This window comes from Plasmodium yoelii (genome assembly GCF_900002385.2).
Source record: "Plasmodium yoelii strain 17X genome assembly, chromosome: 14".
In the NCBI taxonomy this organism is placed as follows: Eukaryota; Apicomplexa; class Aconoidasida; order Haemosporida; family Plasmodiidae; genus Plasmodium; species Plasmodium yoelii.
Window position 1 is genome coordinate 2500769 of NC_036186.2, and position 24190 is coordinate 2524958.

Here is a 24190-nt window from a genome sequence, read left to right on the forward strand (position 1 = left end):
ATTTCCTTGTATTAATAAAGTATAATATTTTTATAAAATTGAGAATAAATATGTGTGCAAATATAAAGAGAGCATTTTATTTTTCTCATTTTGTTATTTCTCATTTTGTTAGCACGCTTTGAACGTAATATATAAAGTTTTTAAATTTGGTGTAATTGTGTTAAGCCATCGAAATGGAGTAATTTATCCCGAATTATAAGTATATATCTATTTATGCAAGCATGGTGAGTTTGTTTGTTTGAGTATTTTTTTTAATAGGATAGAATAAAAAAAAGGAAAGTGAGCGGAATGTTTATAACCTCAATCTTTGAAATTACTTATCTTGGACTTCTTTAAATTTCTGTATTTGTAGAGCTATATAATTTTTTAATAATTGTTTATGAAATGTAATTAATGCTCCTCCTTGTATATAAGAATAATTTTTTATGTCCTTAATTAAATTTCCAATATCTTTATCGGCTTTTGTTTGAGGCTCATCAAATATATAACTATCTTTTATTTTTATTAATTTTTGATATAACTCATTATTAGTATCTTTAAATCCTAATATTATTTCGTTTTGTCGATGTTCAAAATAAAGAAAAGATGATTTGGGGTCTGGATTTAATATCAAATTATTATGTATCTCTCCACAAATATATTCTCTATTTAGAGACCTATAAAAATTTATCAGTGACTGCTTACTACTTAAATCAAAAGCAGAAAAATTTATAACTGTGTTTTTTACCTTTTTCATATTGCTGTTATTTTTTTTTTTATTTATTTTTTTTAAATTTGCTTATTTTTGTTAGTTTGGTAAAGAGTATTTTATGTGGCTATCCACATATACGCTTTTTAATATGTCTTTCGATATAATTCGACTGCATATATTTATATGTGTTTTACACCCATAAAAAAACTCTGTTGTTTGAATTTACAAAAATTCACCGAAAAAAATTTTACACACATTTAAATATCTCAAAAACTTATAACAATTAAAAGTACAAAAATTTTACATTTTAAATAAATTAAAAAAAATATGTCAAAAATATATGTTTTATCTGTTTTTTTTTTAATTTTATTTGTCAATATATTTTTCTTATTTTTTTTGGTCATTTTCATCAGGTTTAACCGAGTCGGATATCCATTTTAGATAGTCCTAAGGAAAATGTTTTATATTTTTGTATGGAAAATTGAAAATGTAATTTTTTTTTTAAATGTCTGTATGTATATATGGACATGTATACGTAAATTGTTATACATCCAAAATATGTAAATATAAAATTTTTTAATTGTATACAATTTTTTTTTAAAATGAATTGATTTGAATAAAAAAAATATAATTTGTTATAAAATTTGTTATAAAATTCGTTACTGCAATCGAATTGTAATGGTACAATTACATGATGCATGTATTTATTGGGGGTATGTAAATATATCATAATATATATATGTGTACTTTTTTAAAAGTTAAAAATTTGTTATCAAATATTTTGTGTATAAATGCAAACTCTTACATTGCTTCCTTGGTGAATTGGAACAGATATTACCTTAAAAAGAAAAAAAGATAAAATTGGGAACAATAAAATAGACATTTTCGAATTTTTTCATTTTATAATTTTTATTATTTTTCTTTATAATATAGAATATATACCTCTGGCACTTCATAGGGATGATTTGATTTTACAGTCTTCACAATTTGGTCAAATAAATGTTTTTTTGTTTTAATCATCATTAAGAATTCGTTATCTTTCTGTTATTGGGAGTTGCATATTTAAGAAGTATTATGGAAAGATGTAAATAAAAAGATATTTATAAAAAAATAAGTTAGGAATAAAATTATACGTATTTTTCGAAAAATGTGTAAGAAAAAAAGAATTGCAACTTTAAATTACAAGGAAATAAAAAATGAAGTCTCTTTTAATAGTTGTACTTTTTTATTTCATTTTAGTTTTATTTTGTGCATTTTTTAATACCGCTATTTCACCCTTCCAATGATATAGACTAAGTATTCCGGGAATTATATTTATGCAGCTAGCTAATTTTTCATTTAACAATATATTAGATATCTATAATAAAAATATATGCATAAAATTATGAATGTTAATGTAAAATGTGAAATTACAATGGTTATTTGTTTTAAATTCGCCTGAACGTACATACGAAAAAATGTATATTATGATAATGTGTGCAATGACATAAGGTATGAATTTTTAGTGTACTAGCTTCTTATATATATATGTACCGATTCTGCAACTTCCTTGGTTGGGGTTGTTACATATACTGCTATAAAAGGGTTGTTATTGTCCCCCATTTTATTTATGGAATTATTTGTTGAAAATGTTTTATATTTTTTTTTGAAAGTATAAATATTGTTTGGGGAATTAAGTTTAAAAATGTTATTTATAAAAAAGGAATAAAAAAGTAGCTTATTAGACCTTTCCTTAGTTAAAATAGATTGCAAAAAAAACATTATATAAAATATATATATTGTGATACGCATTAATGTATTTATAGGACCCCTGATATAATGTAAACGGTATGCATAACACATATATGAATATGTATACCCAAATAAGTGATATACCAAGAATATTGAACAATAATTAGAAATATTGCAAACAAATTTTTAGTTATGAAATATAAATGATTAATAAACCCTTCTATATATGAGAACAGGAGATGATAAAACCATTTTTACATGTCAACAATCTTGTCATTAAGATTTATAAAATTGCAACATTAATATATTTTTTTAGAAATAATACCACAAAAAAAATTTAATTATATTAAGTTGAAATATAATAAGTGTGAATTATTTTCTCCGATATATATATATATATATATATATATGATTTTTTATGAGATAAATTAACATGATTATTAAAAAATGCATGCATATATATACATTTTATATATCTTACAGGATTGTTGACAAATTTATGTAATATCTGTGTATATATAGGTTAACAAATTTTGATAAAAAATGATAAATTATTTTTCTATCATTCCCCTTCTTTATAATTCCACCATGTTGACTCTAAAAATGTATGAAAAAAAAAAAAAAAAAAAATTAAATGGTCTAAAAAGAGAGAGAAAGAAAGAGAAAGGAAATAGTTATATGTAATACAATACCTATAATTGAAGTAATGTTTATGAAAAATGAATAAAATAATGTGATTTTATCAAGTAATATTAATGTTTCCGTTAAAAATATTTATGTACATGTATAGATATTTTATTTTTTTGAACCTATGTTTTCTTCATCTATATTATCATCTGTATCATTTAATTGAATAGTTGTTGGTGGTATTCCTCGAACAATTAAAGGTAAATGTTTAAAAAGACAAGATGTGTTATTTATAAATTGATATTTTTTATTTGATATTAAAGTTGTAAGTGTTTGATATATATTATCATTTAATCTTTGAAAAGATGAAATATCTAAAAATTCTAGAGGACAGTAAGATTTATTTAATGGTTTCATAAAAAAAGATATTCCTTCATTATTTATAGAAGAACCTGATAAATCCAAGAACTTTAATCCTTTAAAACAATTAATAGAAAAATTATGATTAGAATTATAAAAGGCATCATTTTTATCATATATTAAAATTCTTCTATTTTTTTGAATAAAATAATTTTTAGTTGTTTGAGTGGCTCTGTTAAAGCTTATATTTCCAATACACGAAAAAAAAATGTTTTCGTCCTTATGTCTATTTGATATTAATATTTTTACATCATTTTCATCGTTGGGTAGTGAAGTTTCTCTGTTGGGTAGTGAATCTTCTCTGTTGGGTAGTGAATCTTCTCTGTTGTATTCATCTTTGGGGATATCAATTTTATCTATTTTGAATTTAGCTAATTTATTTTGGTGATTTTTATTACTTTCTTTTTGGTTATATATTTTGGTATTATTTTTAAATTCGTTTTCTATATAAGTGTCATTTCTTTCTGAATCGTATGTGGTTATATCAGAATATAATTCGGTGGAATGTAATTTATATATATTTTTATTTTGTTCTGGATTTTGTTTATTTGTATGTTCATCTATTTGGTGAAATTTTGTTGATAATGGGAATTTTAAAATAGGGGTAAATAATTTATTATTATTTGTGCAGGTTAATTTGATGTTTTTTTTTATGAGTCTAGATTGTGCTAACAAAGCATCTGAAATATAATGACAAGATATATTTGTTAATTTATTAAAAGAAAAGGATATATCATATATATTTAAATTTGTTGATAATGTATCATAAATAAAGAGTTTAACATTTTCATCTGTTAATATATTTTTAGATAAATTAATAACATTTAATATTTCATTATTTTTTAATGCTTCATTTAATACATCTAAATTTGATATAAAATTATTTGAGAAATTGATTTCTTTAATTTTATTATCTTTATTATTTTTAAGAAAAAAACAAAATTGTTTAAATGCTTCATCATTTATATTATTATTAGTGTAAGATAGTATTTTTAAATTTGGGGCATTATGTAAATATTTTATTAATGCTAAAAATAGTTCATTACCATAATTATTATATCGTGAATTTTTACAACTATTATTACATATATCAGATATATGTAATTCTGTTAAATTTGTTTGTGTTTTAAATAATATTTCAATATCTTTACACAATGATGGTGAATTTATTATATTTTCAGATATGTCTAACATTTCAACATCTGTACAATTTTTAAAAAGTGAAAAAATGTTTAAACTGTCTATCCCTATATTTTTAAGTTTTAATTTATATTTAATTGATACTTTAGTAATAGCATTAGTTACAGTGTTATGTTCTAGTATTTGACTCAATCGTAAAATAAAATTAGTTCCTAAAAAATTATCTGACAAATCAAGATCATATATTTTATTGTTATTTGTAGAATGGCTAGCTAAAATAATGATTTCATTTTTTGTTAATTTATTATTTGAAAAATTGTTAATTTCACAATTTGAGATAGATGAAAACAAATTTTCAATAATATTTATTCCACCTTCTGATCCTATAGAATTATTAGCTAAATTTAATTCAGTGAGAAATGGAAGATACTGGAAACATTGGGAAAGCTTATTTGCTCCATCCTTTTGTGTGTGAAAAAAGAGAAAGAATAATTATATAAGGGAGAAAAACTGTAAATATATGAAAATATCAAATAAATAATAAAGTGAGAGAAAATAAAATAATATATTATAAAATGAAATCGATAAAAATACATTAACAGTCAGGTAAATATATTTAAAAATAATTTTCTCACATTTGTTAAATTATTATTTGATAAATTTAAAGAAACAATATTTTTACTCCTTAATATACAAGGAATAAGGATAGACAATCCCCAATCGTTAATATTTAAACTAGCGAGTTCGATTTTTTTAATTTCATTATATTTTTCTCTGTTATTATATTGATCATTTTTTCCTGTCCTTTGTGTATTCATAGAGGAAACAAAATCTGCTATCTCATCTTCGTTTAATATTGGATTTGATGAATACAAGATATTTTCCTTTAATTTAATTTTGGGTGTCGATTGGTGTTGAGCCATGTTAAATGGTAAGAAGTATATTTTATTTTTCCCTTTTTTTTTCCCTTTTTTTTCCCCCTTTATTTTTCCCTTTTTTTCCCCCTTTCTTTTCCCCCCTTATTTTTCCCCTTTTCTTTTGTTTGGTTACCCGTTACAGATTTTATTTACTATATATGCACATATATTTTTTCTTAAATGTTTATGTATTTTGTACAACAAATTAATAATACTTGTTATTTTACTAAATATTTACCACGTTGTTCTATCAATATATCATCCCATATTTTTTCCTTTTTTTTGAAATAGTTTTAGTAAATTGTTATGTTTTATTATTTTTTTAAAAATAATTTATCATATTTGTCAGCACATATGTGTATGTATATATGATATTTTTAATGTTCTTGTGAGCATGGGTTATATTTTTTACCTGAATGCTGTATTTTTAAAACGGAATAAAAATGCAATAAAATAAGCAGAATGCGTATGCTAATATATATATATATTTTTTCTATATAATAATAAAAGAAGTATAATGATATAAAAAAAGGAAAAATAATATAAAAATCCAAATAAAATAATATCTATAACCATTACATATTCGATAATGTAAACAGTTTCTTTCTTTTGAAATAGTTGGTTGAGATATTTTTTTTTTTTTTTTTTTTTTTTTGCAAGACAATTTTAATATATATCATGATATTTTTATTTGAATTTTATATAAATGTTTTTTTAGCCCCTTTACGCATAGATATGTAGATAAATTTATCTTAAAAAAATAAATTATTTAAAGAGTGAAAAAAAAAAGAAGATAGGTATTTTATAGTTGGAGTTAGACATATTGAGTGCTTGATTATGCATTTTTCTAATTAGTGTTTTAGTTTTTTTATCGTATTTTGATAAAAATTAAAACTGAAAAATTTATTAAATATAAGTTTTAGTGGCACAAGCCATTTTAAAGAAAAGGTTTATCCATGTAAATGGAAATTGTGAATATAACAAGATATGTATACATGTATTGCATGCATGTATAGGCATAGGGTTCACAAATTAGAGAAAAGTAAATGCTATATATAGAAAAGAAATAGAGTGTAATATATGTGTGCATATACATATACATATACATACATATATATACATACATTTGTAGAGATAAATTTGTGACTATTCTAAATCAAGGATATTATGATTGTTGTTTTTATATATATGTATTTTTTTTTAAATGGTTAAGTTATTCGGATGAAATAAAAAAAGCCAATTTGTAAATTAAAGTAGGGGTTAAGTTGGCGGAAAAAAAATAGCTAGCCAACTACTTAAAAAAAATTGACTAATTGAGATATGTAAACTTTTCCCTTAAAAAAATAATAATATAAAAATGGGAAGTAGTAAAAATGGGAAGTAGTAAAAATGGGAAGTAATAAAAATGGGGAATAATAAAAATGGGAAGTAATAAAAATATATAATAGCATTGATCATTTCTCAAAGTTTAAAATAGTATCTCCAATATTATAATTTTTTGCAACCGCTTTGTAAAAATTTGAAACAGTATTATTAATATTTGTAAATGATATATTTGAATTGTATTGTTTAGACAAAGTTGAAAATACAATATCTTGTTTATCATTGTAATAATTGGTTTTTGAAGTAACTAGATTTGTAAAATCATTATTTTTATTATTTAAACATAGATAATTGTTTTCATTTTTAATAAAAGGTGTTAATCTAGTGTAGTTTCGATCTGATTGTAAAGACGTTAGGCAATTGACTTGGCAATTATTAGCATGATATGGTATAACATTACAATTCATATTATTATAATTATTAATATTTTCAATATCTAAATTACTATTTATATTATTAATACTATTTATATTATTATTTATATCATTATGGTTATTTGGATTAATACTATTATTAATATTATCTGTTGTTTCAATTTCATTTATTATTTTATTATTTATGTTTTTATTATTTCTTGATTTTTTATCATTTGTTTCGTTTATATTATTATTATTATTATTGTCATTTGTAGTAGTGTTAGAATTTTCTGAACAATTTGTATTTCCATTATTTGATGATGTATTGTTATTACCACTTGGATTATCACCTGCTTCAATATTGTTATTATTATTTCCATGAGGGTTTAAAATACATGTACGAGGATTTCTAGTTATTCCATTTGTATTATTTGATGTTGTTATATTATTTTGATTAATAAAATTAGTAAATATGTTAGAAGAGTTTGGATTATTTATTTCATTTTGCTTATTTATAGTATTAATTTTTTGTGCATATAAATTCGAATATTTTGGCTTAATATTGACATCATTTGCAGTAGCGGTAGAAGCGGTTGCAGTGTTAGATGTAGTTGCAGTTCCAGATGTGTTGACAGGATTAGAATTAGTTTCCATTGTAATGTTATTATTTTGATTATTGTAGAAGGGTAATAAAGAAGAGATGGTTGGAGTATTATTGTTATTTGATATGTCTAGTAAAGATTTTTGTCTTAACAATTTATTACACAACAATTGAGCTGAATAAACAATTTGTGATATTTTATCTATATTTATTTCCGAATTATCTATCGAATAATTATTTCCTTTGGCTGCTTTTATTAAAGCTTTTTGCATCCAAGATATGTATTTGATAAGTTCAATAATCATATTAACAATTTCATCTTTATTTTTGTAATCATTTGGATTATTAATTGATTTATTAGAACCCGTTACATTATTAGAAACCGAATCATTAGTGTTAATATTATTATCACATAATAATGCAGATGTATTATACGATTCAATATTATTATTAAAACAAAAATTTTTTACTATTGAATTGGTGGTATTATTATTATTACTATTAAATTTTGTATTATATTGACAACTATGTTCTTTATTTATAGTATTATTAATAGTAATTGTATTTCCATCATTTATATAATTAGTGATATTTATTTTATCTTGGATATTGCTTGAGTTAACATTATGACGATTTTCGTTGTTAGATGTTGGTATATTTTTATTAGTATTTAAATTTAATCTAGAATTAGTATTATTATAACTATTTGAATAATTTTCAGTGATAGTACTACATGATATACAATTTTTTTTTGATTGTATAGAATCATGATTGGGTTCATTTTTATAATTATTATTTTTTTGTTTTGTATTATTATTATTATTAGTAGTAGTAGTAGTAGTATTATTGTTTGTATTATTTTTGTTTATAAAATGTTTTGGTTTAACTCTGCATGTATCACATCGTACCTTTCTTAGAAATCCTTCTATAGAGAATTTCGTTGCTTTTCTTTTTTTGTGACAGATTTTGCAAATCATTTCAATTTCATCAGCAACTCTTAATGCTTCTGCTTTAGATGTAGTAACAGCTATAATTGTTGTTTTTAACATTATTAAAGTATCAGATAAATTATTTTGATCCCCTGGAAAAAACGCATGAATTTTTTTTATTTCTCCTTTTAAATTATATATTTTAAACACATCTCCAAAAAGAATATACGAATTCTGAGTTGCATAATAATGTTTTGTTTTTACCACTACGGCTCTATAATTTACAAAATAAACATAGTCAACTAATTCATTTGGTACAGAAGCTGTGGGGTATTTTGAGATAGAATCCTTTTCATCTTTTGAATCCACAGGGTTTTCGCATTTATTATTTTTCGATGGAGTTGTCTCTGCTTTGGATTTTTTCATTTTGGATCAAACGTGGGGTATATATGAAATGAAAGAGACGATAGAAAAGGGAAAATAGAGAAAATGCAGAGAATGCAGAAAATGCAGAAAATAGGGAAAATTCTGAAAATACTGAAAATACTGAAAAATTCAATGCGCACTATAAATGGAAATGTGTATAGATGTATAAATATGTATAAGGAATAAAAGACAATTGTACGCATATATGAAACAAATTAAATGTATAGTTTTATCTGCATATTATTCATTTTTTTGTTTTTAATAAAAATTCGACGAAAAGAAAAAGAAGACATGTTTTTTTTTTTTTTTAAAATATTCTCTTTACATAATATACTATTTAAATGATATATCTTTTTTGTATTATAATTGATTCAAATATATATGCACATATTTTACGATGACAATAATAAGCATGCGTTTTAATTAGTTCTTTGGGCTCATATATTTTTTTATTAAATAATTAGAATAAATTAGTTATAAAAATGTAACTGCATAAACACTTTGGAGGAATATATGGTTGTTATATATTTTAGAAGAAGTATATAGATATGATACCTACGCATGTATGAGCCAACAAACATATATATATGTATACTTTCTCTGTTTAAGAAAAATATAACATTGACAAAAAAATGGAAATTTTAAACGTCAAAAAAATATAGAATATTAAAATTAATAATAACCAATTGTGTTTTATATATACGTAGGTAATATATCGAAAATTTGTACCATGTATTATTAATATATAAGAATATAGAATTATAATAATTTAAATATGTGCAATTATATGAAATAAATATATTTATGAGATTAAAAATATATTGGGTATGTATTATATGCAATTAATTTGTGTAATAAAAAAAAGTTAAAATATGTAGAACCATAAAATATGATATTTAAACAACCATTTCAAAATCCAAGATACAAACAAATAAATATCAAGACAAGTCTTTCATATATAAATTAATATATGATAAAAAAAAAAAAAAAAATATCAAAATGAAATATGTGTATGCCAGAATAATGAGCTATAAATAAGTAGACAAATATGTATATGCATATTTACTATTAACTTAAAAATATATTTCTTAAAAGGCTTAAACCCTATATATACGGGTATACTAACATTTTGTGTGTGTTGTAAATATTTAAAAATAAAATATCCTGGATAATTCATTATATCATATAATTAAAAGAGCAAGCTATGTATGTGAGCATATATGCATATACAAGTTTAATATATTAAAATAACATTTTTTTTATATATATGAAATATGGAAGTATATAATTCAGATATAGTTATAGGAAATTGATATGACCATACGGATATTTTTAATAAATTATATGCGGTAATACATGCTGTTTAATTTATTTAATTTAACAACACCGGAAAATTCTGTTGCAATAGTTGTATATAAAATAAATTTATTTTGCAAGTTTATTAAAATATGTACTAAACATTTATATTACACATGTAAAATCAAAATAGTAATATATATACCCATATATATATACCCATATATATATATATATATATACAAGAGACTTAATATAAAAAAGAGAATATATTCGTAATAACATGTACATATAAATTTGTAGAAGAGATAAGTTGTATAATACTTGTTGATTTGATATTTTCTTCACTTTTATTTATATATTAAATATTTTTTTTTACAACTATTGTTATAATATATATACACAAAAAAATGTGTATTGCTTACTGCCGTAATTGAAATATAAATATTTTAAGGGACAATTAAATTTAGCATTGTTTAATAAATTAAAAAACTGATAAAATATGAATTATACATAAACATATATATACACCATAAATGTATACCCACAAAAATATAGGGATGATCATATGGTTTTTCATACTAGCTTATATAGTATACTAGTAAAATTACACACATATATATATATATATACATACATACATTTAGCATATATTTCGTATATACATTATATATTGTTTATATGTGGATAAAATTGTTTATTTAAAATTAATATGTTGGCATTATAGCCATATTCTAAAAAATTTACTAAAAGGGTATGGTATTATTATTTTTTTGATAGAAAATATAAAAAAAATATTAAAGTTATTATTATTTCTTAATTTAATATTTTATTTTTTTCTTGAATATATTATTACGATACATTCAGACGATATTTAATTATTTTTGTAGGTTTGTCGATTTTGAAAGGAAAAAAAAGAGATGTGCATGTGTGCATATATAAATATTAAAAAAAAAAATAATATATTTGGGCTTATTTTTAATTATAAATACACACATATATATTAGTAAATTTATTAATTTGTGATAAGAGGATCGATCGAAACTTTATCAAACTTACAACATATGTTTCATGATACAATGGGCTAATGATAAAAAAGGAGAAAAAATATAAATAAATAAAATAGTACATGCATGAAGATATATGGTTGCAATATATTTAGTTGTATATTACTCATCTAATGTTAATCTCGTATTTTTTTTTTTTTTTTTTATTCGTTATATCTTTTTCGACATGTTGAAAATATTGTATACTCAATACATAGAATTATGCACTACATTTTAAAATAAAAAAAAAAAAATACTACTCACAAATAAAGAATGCATGAAATGAATAAATGGGCTCTTGTTTTTTTGGAACCATACACCAAGTTGCCACTCTTTTACTGGTTATGTTATTTTTTTTTTTTTTACTTTTAATATAATAAATTTAATTTTTATTTATCTTCGATGAGATACTCAAAAAATTCGGAATAGCGTTTACAACAAATGGCTTAGTAGCAAAATACAACTCCCTCCCCCCCAAAAAAAAAAAATTAATATTCAGTAAAATAGTTAACAATATAAAGCATATTTAATAGCCCTAATATGTGATGAAATAATTATTGAACTTTTTATGTTAATTTAATTTTTTTTTAAAATTGATTAGAACATTTTTGCAATTAAAATAAAACAAAGTGTTGTACAGTATTGGGTGTAGATAAGTGACACGTCAAAAAAAAAGTTAAAATTATTATGAAATGAAAAAGGTGGGTAATTATAATAGTTCAAAACCACAATAAATATATAATGTATATAGATATATTATATGAATGTGTGTGTGAGTTGATCTCAATAAATAAAAAAAAAATTAATTGCCTAAAAACTTTTGTTATTATTATTTTGAATTTAACTACTATCATGTTTTTTTTTTCATATTGAATATAATACCTATGATTGGTAATAATATATAAAGGAAAAGATGAAAAAATATATTTTTTATTAAAAATTATATTATATTATTTGTATAGTTTCTTATTATTTTCCTTCTCTATCTACATTTGCTTATATTTGAAAAGGTCTTAATTTGTTCTGGCTTCATTTAGGTATTTTTTGTGTGTGATATGAATAGGGAATTCACTTAAGGTACTGGCTAGCCAAAAAAAAAAAAAAAAAAAAAAAAAAAAAAAAAAAAAAAATAAATAAAAATAATAATAATAAATATGATATAAATTTTAAAGAAAGCTAAAGTATTTGTTAACACATATACTACTAATAAGTTGTCTAAATATTAAAACAACCAATAATTTATTAATGAAAATAATACATTGTTAATGATCATATAAACATATATATCACACTTGACGTCTTAATACTTTGTATAGTTATTATTTAAAAGTTAGTTTTTTTTATTTAATTATATTTATAGCTATTTCCCATAAACATTTGAATATGCACACACAATTATAAAGAATATAGTTATTTCTCTATATATGAAATGTAGAAATATATTTCATTTTCATATGGTATGTTGTGGGGATATACATATTATTAAAGTGCTTTTAATTTGAAAAAAATAGGTATTAAAATAAAAGGTAAACAAATATGTGTTAAAAAAATATTCAGAATATATGTAGATATTACGACAATATATAAAGGAGAGTCTTTTATATAATTCAGAATTTATTTTTATTGCCTTAATGAGTTTTTTCAAAATTTGTTATAATAATGAGAATTTACATGGTTATTTAAAAAAAAAAGAAGAATTTTTTAATTTTTTAGTTTTTTAGTTTGTTTTTGTTTTGATATGTCATGAAAAAATATAAAAACTTAGTATTTATTTCGACACGATACATATATATGTAAAACATAAAACAAAAAAAAATTAATTAAACATTAAAAATAGCGATATCTTCTTTTTAACATGTATTTATTTGGCTCTTGGGGTGGCGGAATCTTATTAAAATGTTCTTTCATAAATGGCTTTGGAGGTAAATTATGAGCATTTGGCATTACATGATGTATATCTAAAAAAAAAAGGTTAAAAATAAAATATATCATAAAAATATAAACATGAGTGTATATGTAGATGGGATAGTAATTATGGTACTATTATTATTTTAACTTTTAAAAAAAAAATAAAAAGAAAAAATATGAAAAAAGGTAATTTATTATTACTTTGATTGTAAATATTCTTTGCCACTGGCATAAAATGTGAGTTTGAATTTGTATGAAAATGACGAGATGTATTAAATGGGGTCATGGTTACGTTTGAATCAGATTTTTGTGGTGTTTCTGTATAGTAAGGAAGACAAAATATAGAATAAAATAGTAGTGTGAATGTATATACATGGGTATTTATTAAATATGCATAAAAATATACTTTAATATTTGTACAAAAAAATTGTGAATTATTACCATTTATCTTTGGTGTTTTCCCCTTGGATTCTTGTTCGTCTTTTTTTTCTGCACCAGGAAGTTTTCTGTGGTAATAAAAAAAAATGAAAAATGAAAAAAATGAAAAATGAAAAATGAAAAAAATGAAAAATGAAAAATGAAAAATGAAAAAAATGAAAAATGAAAAATGAAAAATAAAAAAAATGAACAAAATGACCAAATGAACAAAATGACCAAATGAACAAAATGAACAAATGAACAAAATGACCAAATGAACAAAATGAACAAAATTGAGAAAGGGATGACATAAAATTGGGTTAATTTAAAGACATACTTGTTTTTTTCCATTATTTGTTTTAGACTATTAATTGATATTAATATATCTTTCCAACCATGTGTTTTTGAAATATCTTGTAAATTTTGTAAATGTGTTATTATAGAATCTTTAATTTTTGGAGAATATGGAAATGAATTAACTAATCTAAATAAAAATACAACTATTGATTTATAATTGATCCAAGTTTTTTCATCATTATTATTATTTTCAAAAAGCAAAGCAATAATATAATTTTCCCATTTACAAATTTTCTGAACAATATCAGGATGACTAATTGTAGTCTTTGATTCGAAATTTAAAGTGTTACTAAAACATGGATTATTATTTGATATATTTTGAAAATATTTGACATCATCACATAATAAATATAAATATGAGAAAAGGTCATTAAAAAATATTCCGACATTTAGTGATTCTTTTTCTGTACATGAATTTATAAGAGGAATTAACATTTTTGTTAAAACATGAACTAATGTACATAAATTAAAAAGAGGGGTATAAAATTCTATTAATAGTTGTATAAATTTAGAACAAAATAAAGAATCTTTTTCACTATTTAATATTCTAGGAGCAATTAAACACTTAACAAAAGAAGGAAATGTACTAAAATCGATTTCTTCAGGATCAACCCAATGTTCTATTATATGTGATAATTTTTTTTTTATTTTATTTGTATGATGTATATGATATTCATATTCATTTTTTATTTGAGATTTTCTAAAATTTAATTTTTCTATTTTTTTATGTATCCAATTAAGATTTTCATCTTTTTTATTATCAATGAAATATTTTTCTAATTTATTTATAAGCATATCAAAATTGTCTATTATTTTTTGATACTGTTTATGTGGAACATAAATATCTGATATATGTAATCTCCAATAGAATAAATAAAATTTGATATTTATTCCGTTTAAGTTTTCAATGTTAATATATTTCTGAACAATTGGCATCATAACATCTATCCATGGGTCTGTTTCGGAATCATTTTCATTTTCGTTTTCGTTCTCATTTTCGTTCTCTTTTTCGTTCTCATTTTCGTTCTCCTTTTCGTTCTCCTTTTCGTTCTCATTTTCGTTCTCATTTTCGTTCTCATTTTCGTTCTCCTTTTCGTTCTCATTTTCGTTCTCCTTTTCGTTCTCTTTTTCTCTTTCCTTTTCTGCATCTAACTCGTTTTGGATATCATTTTGATCGAAAAATGGAAAGGAAAATCTAATAATTTGAAAAGCTTGCGAAATATCAAAAAAATGGAATATAGTAATAATATTTGGTATAATAGATATATAGAGTTTAGGATTTGAATTTGTTTGTAAAAAATCAATATATTGTAAAAGAATAGAATTAATTTGATCAACTATAAATGATACATTTTTGAGATTAAATGTATTACTATCATATAAATATTCATGTTTTAATTTTGATAAGATACAAAACATTAAATAGATAATATTAGGGTTAAGCAACACTTTAGTTGCATAAGAAATACATTCTGATTTTAACTTTTCATTTTCCATTTCATTTTTTTCTATATAATCATATTCTGTATTATTAATATTCATATCTATATCATTTTCAATTAGCATTACTTCTTTTTTTAGATTTTTAAATCCACCTTGTGCATCTAATTGATCATCATTTAATGCTTGCACTTCTACATATGTACTAGTTCCACCATATATTTCGATAAGTTTTTGAATGTATTCTAAATCGAATATATACCCACTCATTAAATCAGGATATTTTTTATTATCAGCTTTTAATATGATCATTTTATTTGTATCATCATTTATTTGGGTATTTTGATCATTTATTTGGGTATTTTGATCATTTATTTGGATATTTTGATCATTTTTTTGAATATTTTGATCATTTTTTTGAATATTTGATGGAATTTGTCTCAAAAATAATTTATCTGATATATGCATTTCTGAAAAGATTCTTTTTAATGTTGAAATAAGTATTGGATAAAATTCGACAGGTGGATGTTTTGACATAAATATTGCACTAAATAATGAAAGATTTATTAATTTTTTTGGTCTAAAAACATTATCAGCACAAAATTCTGAACTGTTCATATTATTTTGTTTATTTAAATTAAAAGTATTAACATTTAATAATTGTTGTTTTTCTATAATTTTATATAAAAAAATATCACTTGAAAATATATTAATATGTTTAATAGATTCAGTTAAAGTAATAATCATATTATTATCAAATAATTCACATTGTTGTATAACTACTTCAGCACCAATAAATGGATTCCTATTTATTATAAAATTAAATTCAGATAACATTTCTTTGACTTTTACATTTTGTCTATCTTTTAATATATCTGATGTTGCTCTTTTGATAATTTTTCTAATTTTTGTTTTAATTAATTCGAAATTAAATAAGGAGAAAAAATATATTGAGTTAATTGGGATAGTTGCAAAATGGGGATTTACATTACCATCTTGTTTTTCTGGCACAGTTTTACCATCTTGTTTTTCTGGCACGGTTTTACCATCTTGTTTTTCTGGCACGGTTTTATTAGAAGATTCGTTGGGTATAAGAATTTGATTTTTATATTTAATAATATTTTTTTTTTGGTTTTCTATTAAGTTATAAAAGTTGAAATAAATTTTATATCTTGTAGAAACTGGTATTAATTTTAGTATATCCCATAATTGGATGTTTATTAGATTTTCATTTATTTCTTCACAATTATTATTTAATGATAAAAAAAAGAAATTTAAAAATGAATAAAAATTTGGATGGAATTTATTTATTTGTTCAGCTTGTGTTTCAAAATTACTATTTTTTTTTGTCATAATTTGGACATAATTTAATATAATTTTTAACACATTTTGTTCAAGTTTATTATATATATATGTAAAATATCCTAAGTACTTTAAAAAAGGTAAAAATTTATCAAAAAAATCATCTATAGTTTCGATTTCTTTTAAATATGTTTGTTCATTATTATTGTGTGTGACCTCTTTTGGTTTTAAATTGGAGTTGGAAGATGTATGGAGTGTGTTTTTTTTTTTTTCAGAAATATTTGATGTTACTTTTGATAAAAAGAAAAACTTTTGTAATGGAAAATGCTTATTCTTTAAGTTAATTATTTTTTCATTTTCGGTCGAAATGGATACATGATTATTGTCTGCAAATATGTGGTTGTTTCTTGTGCTGTTTCTTGTGCTGCTTTTGGTTTTGTTACTTTTGGTTTTGCCTTTTTCCTGGCTTTCTAACGCGAACAATTTATAATTACATTTATACAATTTGATTAACTGTTTTACTTTTTTTTTATTCATTTTGATATTTTTTTCATTTTTAAATAAATTTTTAAGATGCTTTTTATTTTTCTTGATCGTTTTAATAGAATTGTATCCAACAAGATCAGATGAATTTAAATTTAGTTTGCAAAAGAAACATGACTCATTTTGTTTTGTTTTTTTTGTTTTTTTTGTTTTAATTTCATGAATATTATTTATTAAAGGGGTTATAAGATAATTAAGAAGTTTAGACAAAGATAGAGAAACAAAATAATTCAAAAATGGGTTTGAATTAAAACTAGTTAAATGATTAATTAGAATTGTAACATAATTCCAAGCATTCAAATCTATTAATGTTGATAAAAATATAAATTTTTGATTTATCATAAAAAATAAACGACTCAAAATAAGAAAATAATGATCTTCTTCTAGGAATAAATAATTGTGTGCATCATTATAAGATAAATATTTTGAATTTTTAGATTCATTTCGTATTTTTATTTCTCTTTCTATATACATTTTTATAAAATTTTCTCCATTATTTTGTGTATTATTAGTTAGGGAATCATATAGGTAATATTTGATTGCATCTGTTTTTTTTGATTCTAAAATGTTTTGGCATTTTTTTTTTAAATCTGGATTATTATTGTTCAAGCTGTAGTTAACTACTATATCATGTATAGAAAGAGGCTCATCTGTGTTTTCTAATAATTTATTCAAACTTTTTAAATTGTTATCGCCAACATCGCCAACATCGCCAATATTGTGATTATTGTGATTATCAGTTTTAGGCAATTCAGATGAACTATTTTTTATATCATTTTCTGAGTGTTCATTATTTGTTTGTAATGTATTTGATGTTTTATTTTCCAAATTAGCTAATTTTAATTTTTCTAAATTTTGATTTTTTTTTTCAAAATAAGCAGATTTAAGAATTTCAAAAGTATCATACATTTTATTAATATCATATGGAATATAATAATGGAAAAGTGAAATAGTTTTATCTGAAAATGTATTATCATAATCCTCATAAAATTTTCTGTACAGTTCAGAAAAAATATGTTTTAATAAAATGTCATTAGGTAATAAATTATTATAAAATATATTTATATTTAAAAGATCATTTAAAATTAAAATAGAACACATTTTAAAATAATTATAACTAAAAAAATTATTAGTATTTAATAAAAATTCAGGAATATAATATTTATTTTCATTTTCACTAATTTCATTTTTATTATATATATTTTTTAATTTGTCTAATTTTTCTAAGTTATTTTCTTGAATATAATTATTTTTTATTTTTAATTCAAGTATGATTACATCGGTTATACTTTCTTTTGAATATAAATAAAATAATGGAAGAAGTTGTTTTTCGCTATTTATATTTTGTTCATAATAAAATAATAATATTGATATGATTCTACGAGGACATAAATTATGTAACCCTGCAATTTTAAAAATATTATTTTTCAAATTTATGATATCATTACAATAATAACAATTTAGATGTTTTTTCCATTTTCTTTTCAATGATGAAGAATTATTTTTTTTTTGATTTTTTTTAAATTTATCATCATTATTGTATGACATTAATGATAACGACGAATCTGAAATGTTTTCAAAATCTGAAGAAATAAAAAATGCATCAGAAATGTTGGCTTGCCCATTTGGTTCATTTGGTTCATTTGGTTCATTTGGTTCATTTGGTCCATTTTTTTGATTTTTTTGATTTTTTTTTCTTTTAAGAACATATTTTGAGTAAAATTTTGAAGAGAGTTTACTATTTTGATTTGACCTGTCAATAGGGGAATTTGAATTGTTTGCAAAAAATTGATCTAATAAAAAGATGATTTTAGAATAACCATTGATATTTTCTCTGATTAAATTATAAATAGATATACTATACATATTTTTTGTTTTTAATTTTGTAATAAGCTTATTTAGTTCTTTTGGAAATATATTTATTTTATCAAAATTTTTACATTCTATATATGTAGTTGTATCTTTAAAAGATATTATTTTTTTTTTTTCTAACATTATAATACATTGAAAAATAATATTTTTGTAATCTGTGTAAAGATTATTTTTTTTTTCTTTTAAATACTGTACAATTTCGAATATGCATTGCAAACTATTTAATATGACTATTTTAAATGGCAAAATTAAATAAGTGTTATCTAAATATGTGTTATTTGATTCGGTGTTGTCTAATTTATTGTTATATTTCTCATCATTCGTTTTGTCAGAATCTGTGTTAATATTAAAAAATGGAAAATTAAATTTCATAGAATATTCACGATGTAAATTTGCTAAATCATTGGAAATATAATTAATTCCTGATTCGATTGTTATTATTCCTTTTACTATGCATAATAAAAAATCAAAATAAAATAATGAAAATTGTTCTACAAAAGTAGTAAAATAAAAATTAATAATATTTTTGAAATTTTTTTGTAAGTTACAACAAAAACCTTGTTCTTGAATTTTATTTTGATTTCGTTTATAACACTCTAAATATGTATGTTTATAAATGTTTTTATAATTTTTATTTTTTATTTCGTGTATGAATTTTTTAAATATATCTTTTAAGATACAATCTTTTTTAATAGGAATATTGAAAAATAAATCTGTTGAATCTAAAAATTGTATATCCTCATTGACTTTTATAAATGTGTTTAATTCATTTATTGTATCATATATATCCATATCTTTTATTTTATCTAAATTTACATTTTGCCTTTTTAACGGGTTTTGAATTTGGTCTTCTTCTATATTGCTTCTCTCATTTCGCTTTTCACAACTTTCTTTGTGGTTGCCATTTCGTTTCCTTTTTTTATCCGAATTTCCATTTATAGTAGGAAGCTGTGATTGTTTTTCACAATTTAAATTGTCTTGATTTTCTTGATTTTGATTTTCCTCATTTATTTCATTTTGTTGATATTTGGAATTTATTTGACTACATGGGCAAAAGTTGCCATCCTTATATTTTGAGCAAAAACAAGATTGTTCACAACTTTTATGTAAAGATATTTTTTCCTTTATTTGTTTTAAAATAAATATTAATTTGTTTTCATATTTTTGTTTAATTATATTTAAATTTGTTTCAATATCTTTCTCTTCGAATTCGTCGAAAAGTTGTACTCTATAATTTTGGAGTACATTTGAAATATCCATTTATATGAATATATAAAAAAAAAATTTAAGTTAAAAAAATAAATTGTATTTATTATTTTTTTTATAGAAAATTATAAATAAGAAAAATATCATTGAACATTTTAAGCTATCTAATAATGTAGGTATTATATTTATATAAAAATCTGTTCATAAATATTATTGAAACATTTACCCAATAAATATAAAGTTTTGTAAAAAAAAAATTATTGTTTTAAATAAAAAAGTTATATACACTTTCTGCTTAAACAGTATTAATATTATTTTTTATTTTACTTTCAGCAAATTTATAAAATAAAAAAAAAATATATGTATGTATATATATATATATATATATATATATATGTATGTATTTAACGTATACATGTTAACACAAATAATAACCAGGAAATGTATATGGGCATATCATATGTTTGCATTGTATTTTGTAAAAAAAATATATTTTTGCATACATGTATGTATTATAATTTTTTATAGATTATTGTTAAGTCGTATTTTATTGATGTGCGTGTATAATGCAGTTGAGGAAAATTGAAAATAAAGCAGAGGAAAAAAAAAAAAAAAAAAAAAAAAAAAAAAAAAAAAAAAAAAAAAAAAAAAAAAAAAAAAAAAAAAAAAAAAAAAAAAAAAAAGTGAAATTCCTGATAATGTTATTTTTTATGCGTATATATATCCCATTTCATCCTCATTAAATTAAATTAAATTAAATTTTTCAGGATTGTATTTATACTATAATTGTGTGTAACTTTGTGATATAAAATATTATTTTTTTTTTATAGTTCCAAAGTTTGTATTGTTCTGGTATATTTTACAATGTACAATTAGAATAAAAAATTGTTTAAGTTAAATTAAAGCATAACTAATTTTTTACGATAAATTTTCAAGGAATAATATGTATGTATATTTACATAATATAAGATATGATATGATAAGATATGATATGATAAGATGGCATATTTGAAAAACATGCTTCATTAATGTGTATGTTTAGCAATTTTTTTTTTTTTTTCATTTTTTATACTTAAAAAAGAGAAGTTGTGAAAATGCCATAGCTTCTTCGAAAGTAGGCATAATGTATGTGGTCACATAAAAGCGGGAAGACACTGAAAAATACCAAAAAATGGAAAAAATACGCAAAAAACGGCAAAAAAAATGGAAAAAAATACCAAACGAACAGGTTTTATTAGATATATAAGAATAATGTAGTATGCAAGTGTGTGTGTAACAAATAAACAGTTTTAGTTTGAAGTGTTTGGTTTTGTTTTCCATTTATTTTATTATTCTCCATGTTTTTTTTTTCTCCAAACCTTTGTCTGAATGTTTGAATCAAATGGATAGTCATGTAATGGGAATAAAATATTTGTAAGTTCAATAAATTGTTCAGGATATAATTGTTGTGGTCTCAAATCAGAAAATGGTAATGGGACATTTTGAATATTGTACATATTTAATAATCTTTTTAAACTGGATTTTAGTTTTTTCCTTCTTTGCTGAAAAGAATGTTTTAATATTTGTTTTAAAAATAATAAATTACAATTAAAAATATGTTTCTTAAAAATTATTTTCATAACTGCAGCTTCAACTTTTGGAATAGGATAAAATGCGTTACTTGGAATTTTAAATAATAAATATGGATGTGTGTATAAACTAAATAATATACTTAAAATAGAATAATCTTTATCATTTGGTTTTGCTATAATTCTCTGTCCAACTTCATATTGTATAGTTACAACTGCTTGTTCTATATATTTATAAAAATCTAATAAACAGAATAATATTTGTGATGTTATATAAAAAGGTAAATTTCCAATAACAGATAATTTTGTATTTTTATTTATTGATAGATCTTTATAATTTATTTGTAAAACATCATCATGTATAAAATCAAAACCTGGCATAGTTCGACTTATAATTGTCAAAGCTCGACTATCTATTTCAATAGCTGTCATATTTTTATATTTTTTAAATAAATGCTTACTTAACTGTCCTAACCCACATCCTAATTCTATTATTCCATTTCCTTCGTTTTTAAGGCTTTCCATATTTTTACAATTATTTTCATTTATTTTTAGTTTATTTTGTTCGTCTGTTTCGTCTTTTATTTTGTCTTTTTTTGATTTTAATAAAATTTTTTTTTTTTTTTCTTTCATGAGAACAAATTGGCTAGCATCCAATTCTATTGCCTGTACCATTTTTTTTATAATATTTTCATCTTTTAAATAATTTTGTCCTAAACTTCTTTTTGGTTTAAATTCTCGAGATGGTAATAGAGTTTTAATGTTTTTTTCATCGTCTTCATTTTTTTGTTTGGTTGGAAAAACTTGTATTCCTTCTAAATCTCTACTAAGAAATTTATTATTTAATATATCATTTTTACCTGACTGTTCAGAATTTTTATATACCAATTCGGATTTTTCATTTGGAGTATTTAATAATAAAAATTGATTTTTTTTTATAAAATATATATTTCTTTTGTTATTATTTATGTTTATTTTGTTATTATTTATGTTTATTTTGTTGGATATAGGTATATTGACTTTTTCTTTTTTTTTTTTGTCATTTTTTTTAACATACATTCCTATGTAATAAAAATTGTGATGTCTTTCATATCGTTTTTCATGTTTCACTGATTTTAAAAAATATATTTTTGTTATTACAAAACAAGCAAAGACAAATATTAATTTCTTCAGAAATATATTCATGCATATTTATGTGGCATTGGAAGGGAGTAGCAATGGGCTGCATAATTATATATGTATATATTATATATGTATATATTATATATGCATATATTATATATGTATATATGCATATATGGTGATATTTTTTATGATTAAAAAAGTAATATAAGAACTTTACACTTTGGATGCATATATTCACATTTTTGAAGGCAAGGTAAAACCTTTCATAATCTAAAATTTTCCAGAAAAAAAAAAAAAATCTTTTACAGTTTTATCCACACTATAAAAATATGCATTTAGCGAAATTGACGAGTTGGGATTATTATATTTGCCATATTAATGTACAAATATTCATTATTTTTCATTTCGTTATTTTTGTTCCGTTATTTTTGTTCCGTTATTTTTGTTCCGTTATTTTTGTTTTATTATGTTTGTTTCGTTATTTTTGTTTCATTTTTTAATTTTTTTTTTATACCGCTGTTTATATAGTATACTAATTTTATTGGGGTGGCGTTTTTCGGTTTTGCTTATATTTTTTTGAATATATATGTATTTATATTTTTTAATTTATTCCTTATTTTTTTAAATTATATTCCCTATTTTTTTAAATTATATTCTTATATTTTTTTAAATTTTATTACTTTATTTAATTTTTTTTATTTTTCATTTTTTTATTTTTAATTTTTTTATTTTTCATTTTTAATTTTTCATTTTTAATTGTAAAAAGATGGTCCATAGAAAACGAAGATAGCTGAAATGCTCAGTACTAGTCTATTCCCATTTCATATTTGCCATTCTATGATTCTTCAACTTTTGTAGTTAAACTAAATAAGAGAAAAGTTGGGTGATA

General features: G+C 21.4%; 6 protein-coding genes across 6 annotated transcripts; all 6 read right to left on the reverse strand.

Annotated features, from left to right (window-relative positions):
• Window positions 1–313: 313 nt before the first annotated feature.
• PY17X_1464900 (conserved Plasmodium protein, unknown function) lies at window positions 314–736 on the reverse strand (the record flags this gene model as incomplete). The annotated part of the gene is made up of 1 exon (XM_725758.1): window positions 314–736. The coding sequence occupies one exon, from the start codon at window positions 734–736 to the stop codon at window positions 314–316; it is 423 nt and encodes a 140-aa protein (XP_730851.1).
• A 342-nt stretch (window positions 737–1078) lies between these two features.
• On the reverse strand, window positions 1079–2533 carry PY17X_1465000 (protein CutA, putative; the record flags this gene model as incomplete). The annotated part of the gene is made up of 5 exons (XM_022957723.1): window positions 1079–1138; window positions 1497–1529; window positions 1634–1732; window positions 1956–2048; window positions 2225–2533. The coding sequence occupies 5 exons, from the start codon at window positions 2531–2533 to the stop codon at window positions 1079–1081; spliced, it is 594 nt and encodes a 197-aa protein (XP_022813065.1).
• Window positions 2534–2984: 451 nt separating this feature from the next.
• On the reverse strand, window positions 2985–5532 carry PY17X_1465100 (leucine-rich repeat protein; the record flags this gene model as incomplete). Its single annotated transcript, XM_022957724.1, has 3 exons — window positions 2985–3019; window positions 3232–5071; window positions 5245–5532. 3 exons carry the CDS (start codon window positions 5530–5532, stop codon window positions 2985–2987), a joined length of 2163 nt encoding a protein of 720 aa, XP_022813066.1.
• Window positions 5533–6980: 1448 nt separating this feature from the next.
• PY17X_1465200 (conserved Plasmodium protein, unknown function) lies at window positions 6981–9221 on the reverse strand (the record flags this gene model as incomplete). Its single annotated transcript, XM_022957725.1, has 1 exon — window positions 6981–9221. One exon carries the CDS (start codon window positions 9219–9221, stop codon window positions 6981–6983), a length of 2241 nt encoding a protein of 746 aa, XP_022813067.1.
• Window positions 9222–13390: 4169 nt separating this feature from the next.
• On the reverse strand, window positions 13391–20662 carry PY17X_1465300 (THO complex subunit 2, putative; the record flags this gene model as incomplete). Its single annotated transcript, XM_022957726.1, has 4 exons — window positions 13391–13521; window positions 13673–13789; window positions 13913–13977; window positions 14226–20662. 4 exons carry the CDS (start codon window positions 20660–20662, stop codon window positions 13391–13393), a joined length of 6750 nt encoding a protein of 2249 aa, XP_022813068.1.
• A 1274-nt stretch (window positions 20663–21936) lies between these two features.
• PY17X_1465400 (ribosomal RNA small subunit methyltransferase A2, putative) lies at window positions 21937–23361 on the reverse strand (the record flags this gene model as incomplete). Its single annotated transcript, XM_721814.2, has 1 exon — window positions 21937–23361. One exon carries the CDS (start codon window positions 23359–23361, stop codon window positions 21937–21939), a length of 1425 nt encoding a protein of 474 aa, XP_726907.2.
• Between the last annotated feature and the right edge of the window lie 829 nt (window positions 23362–24190).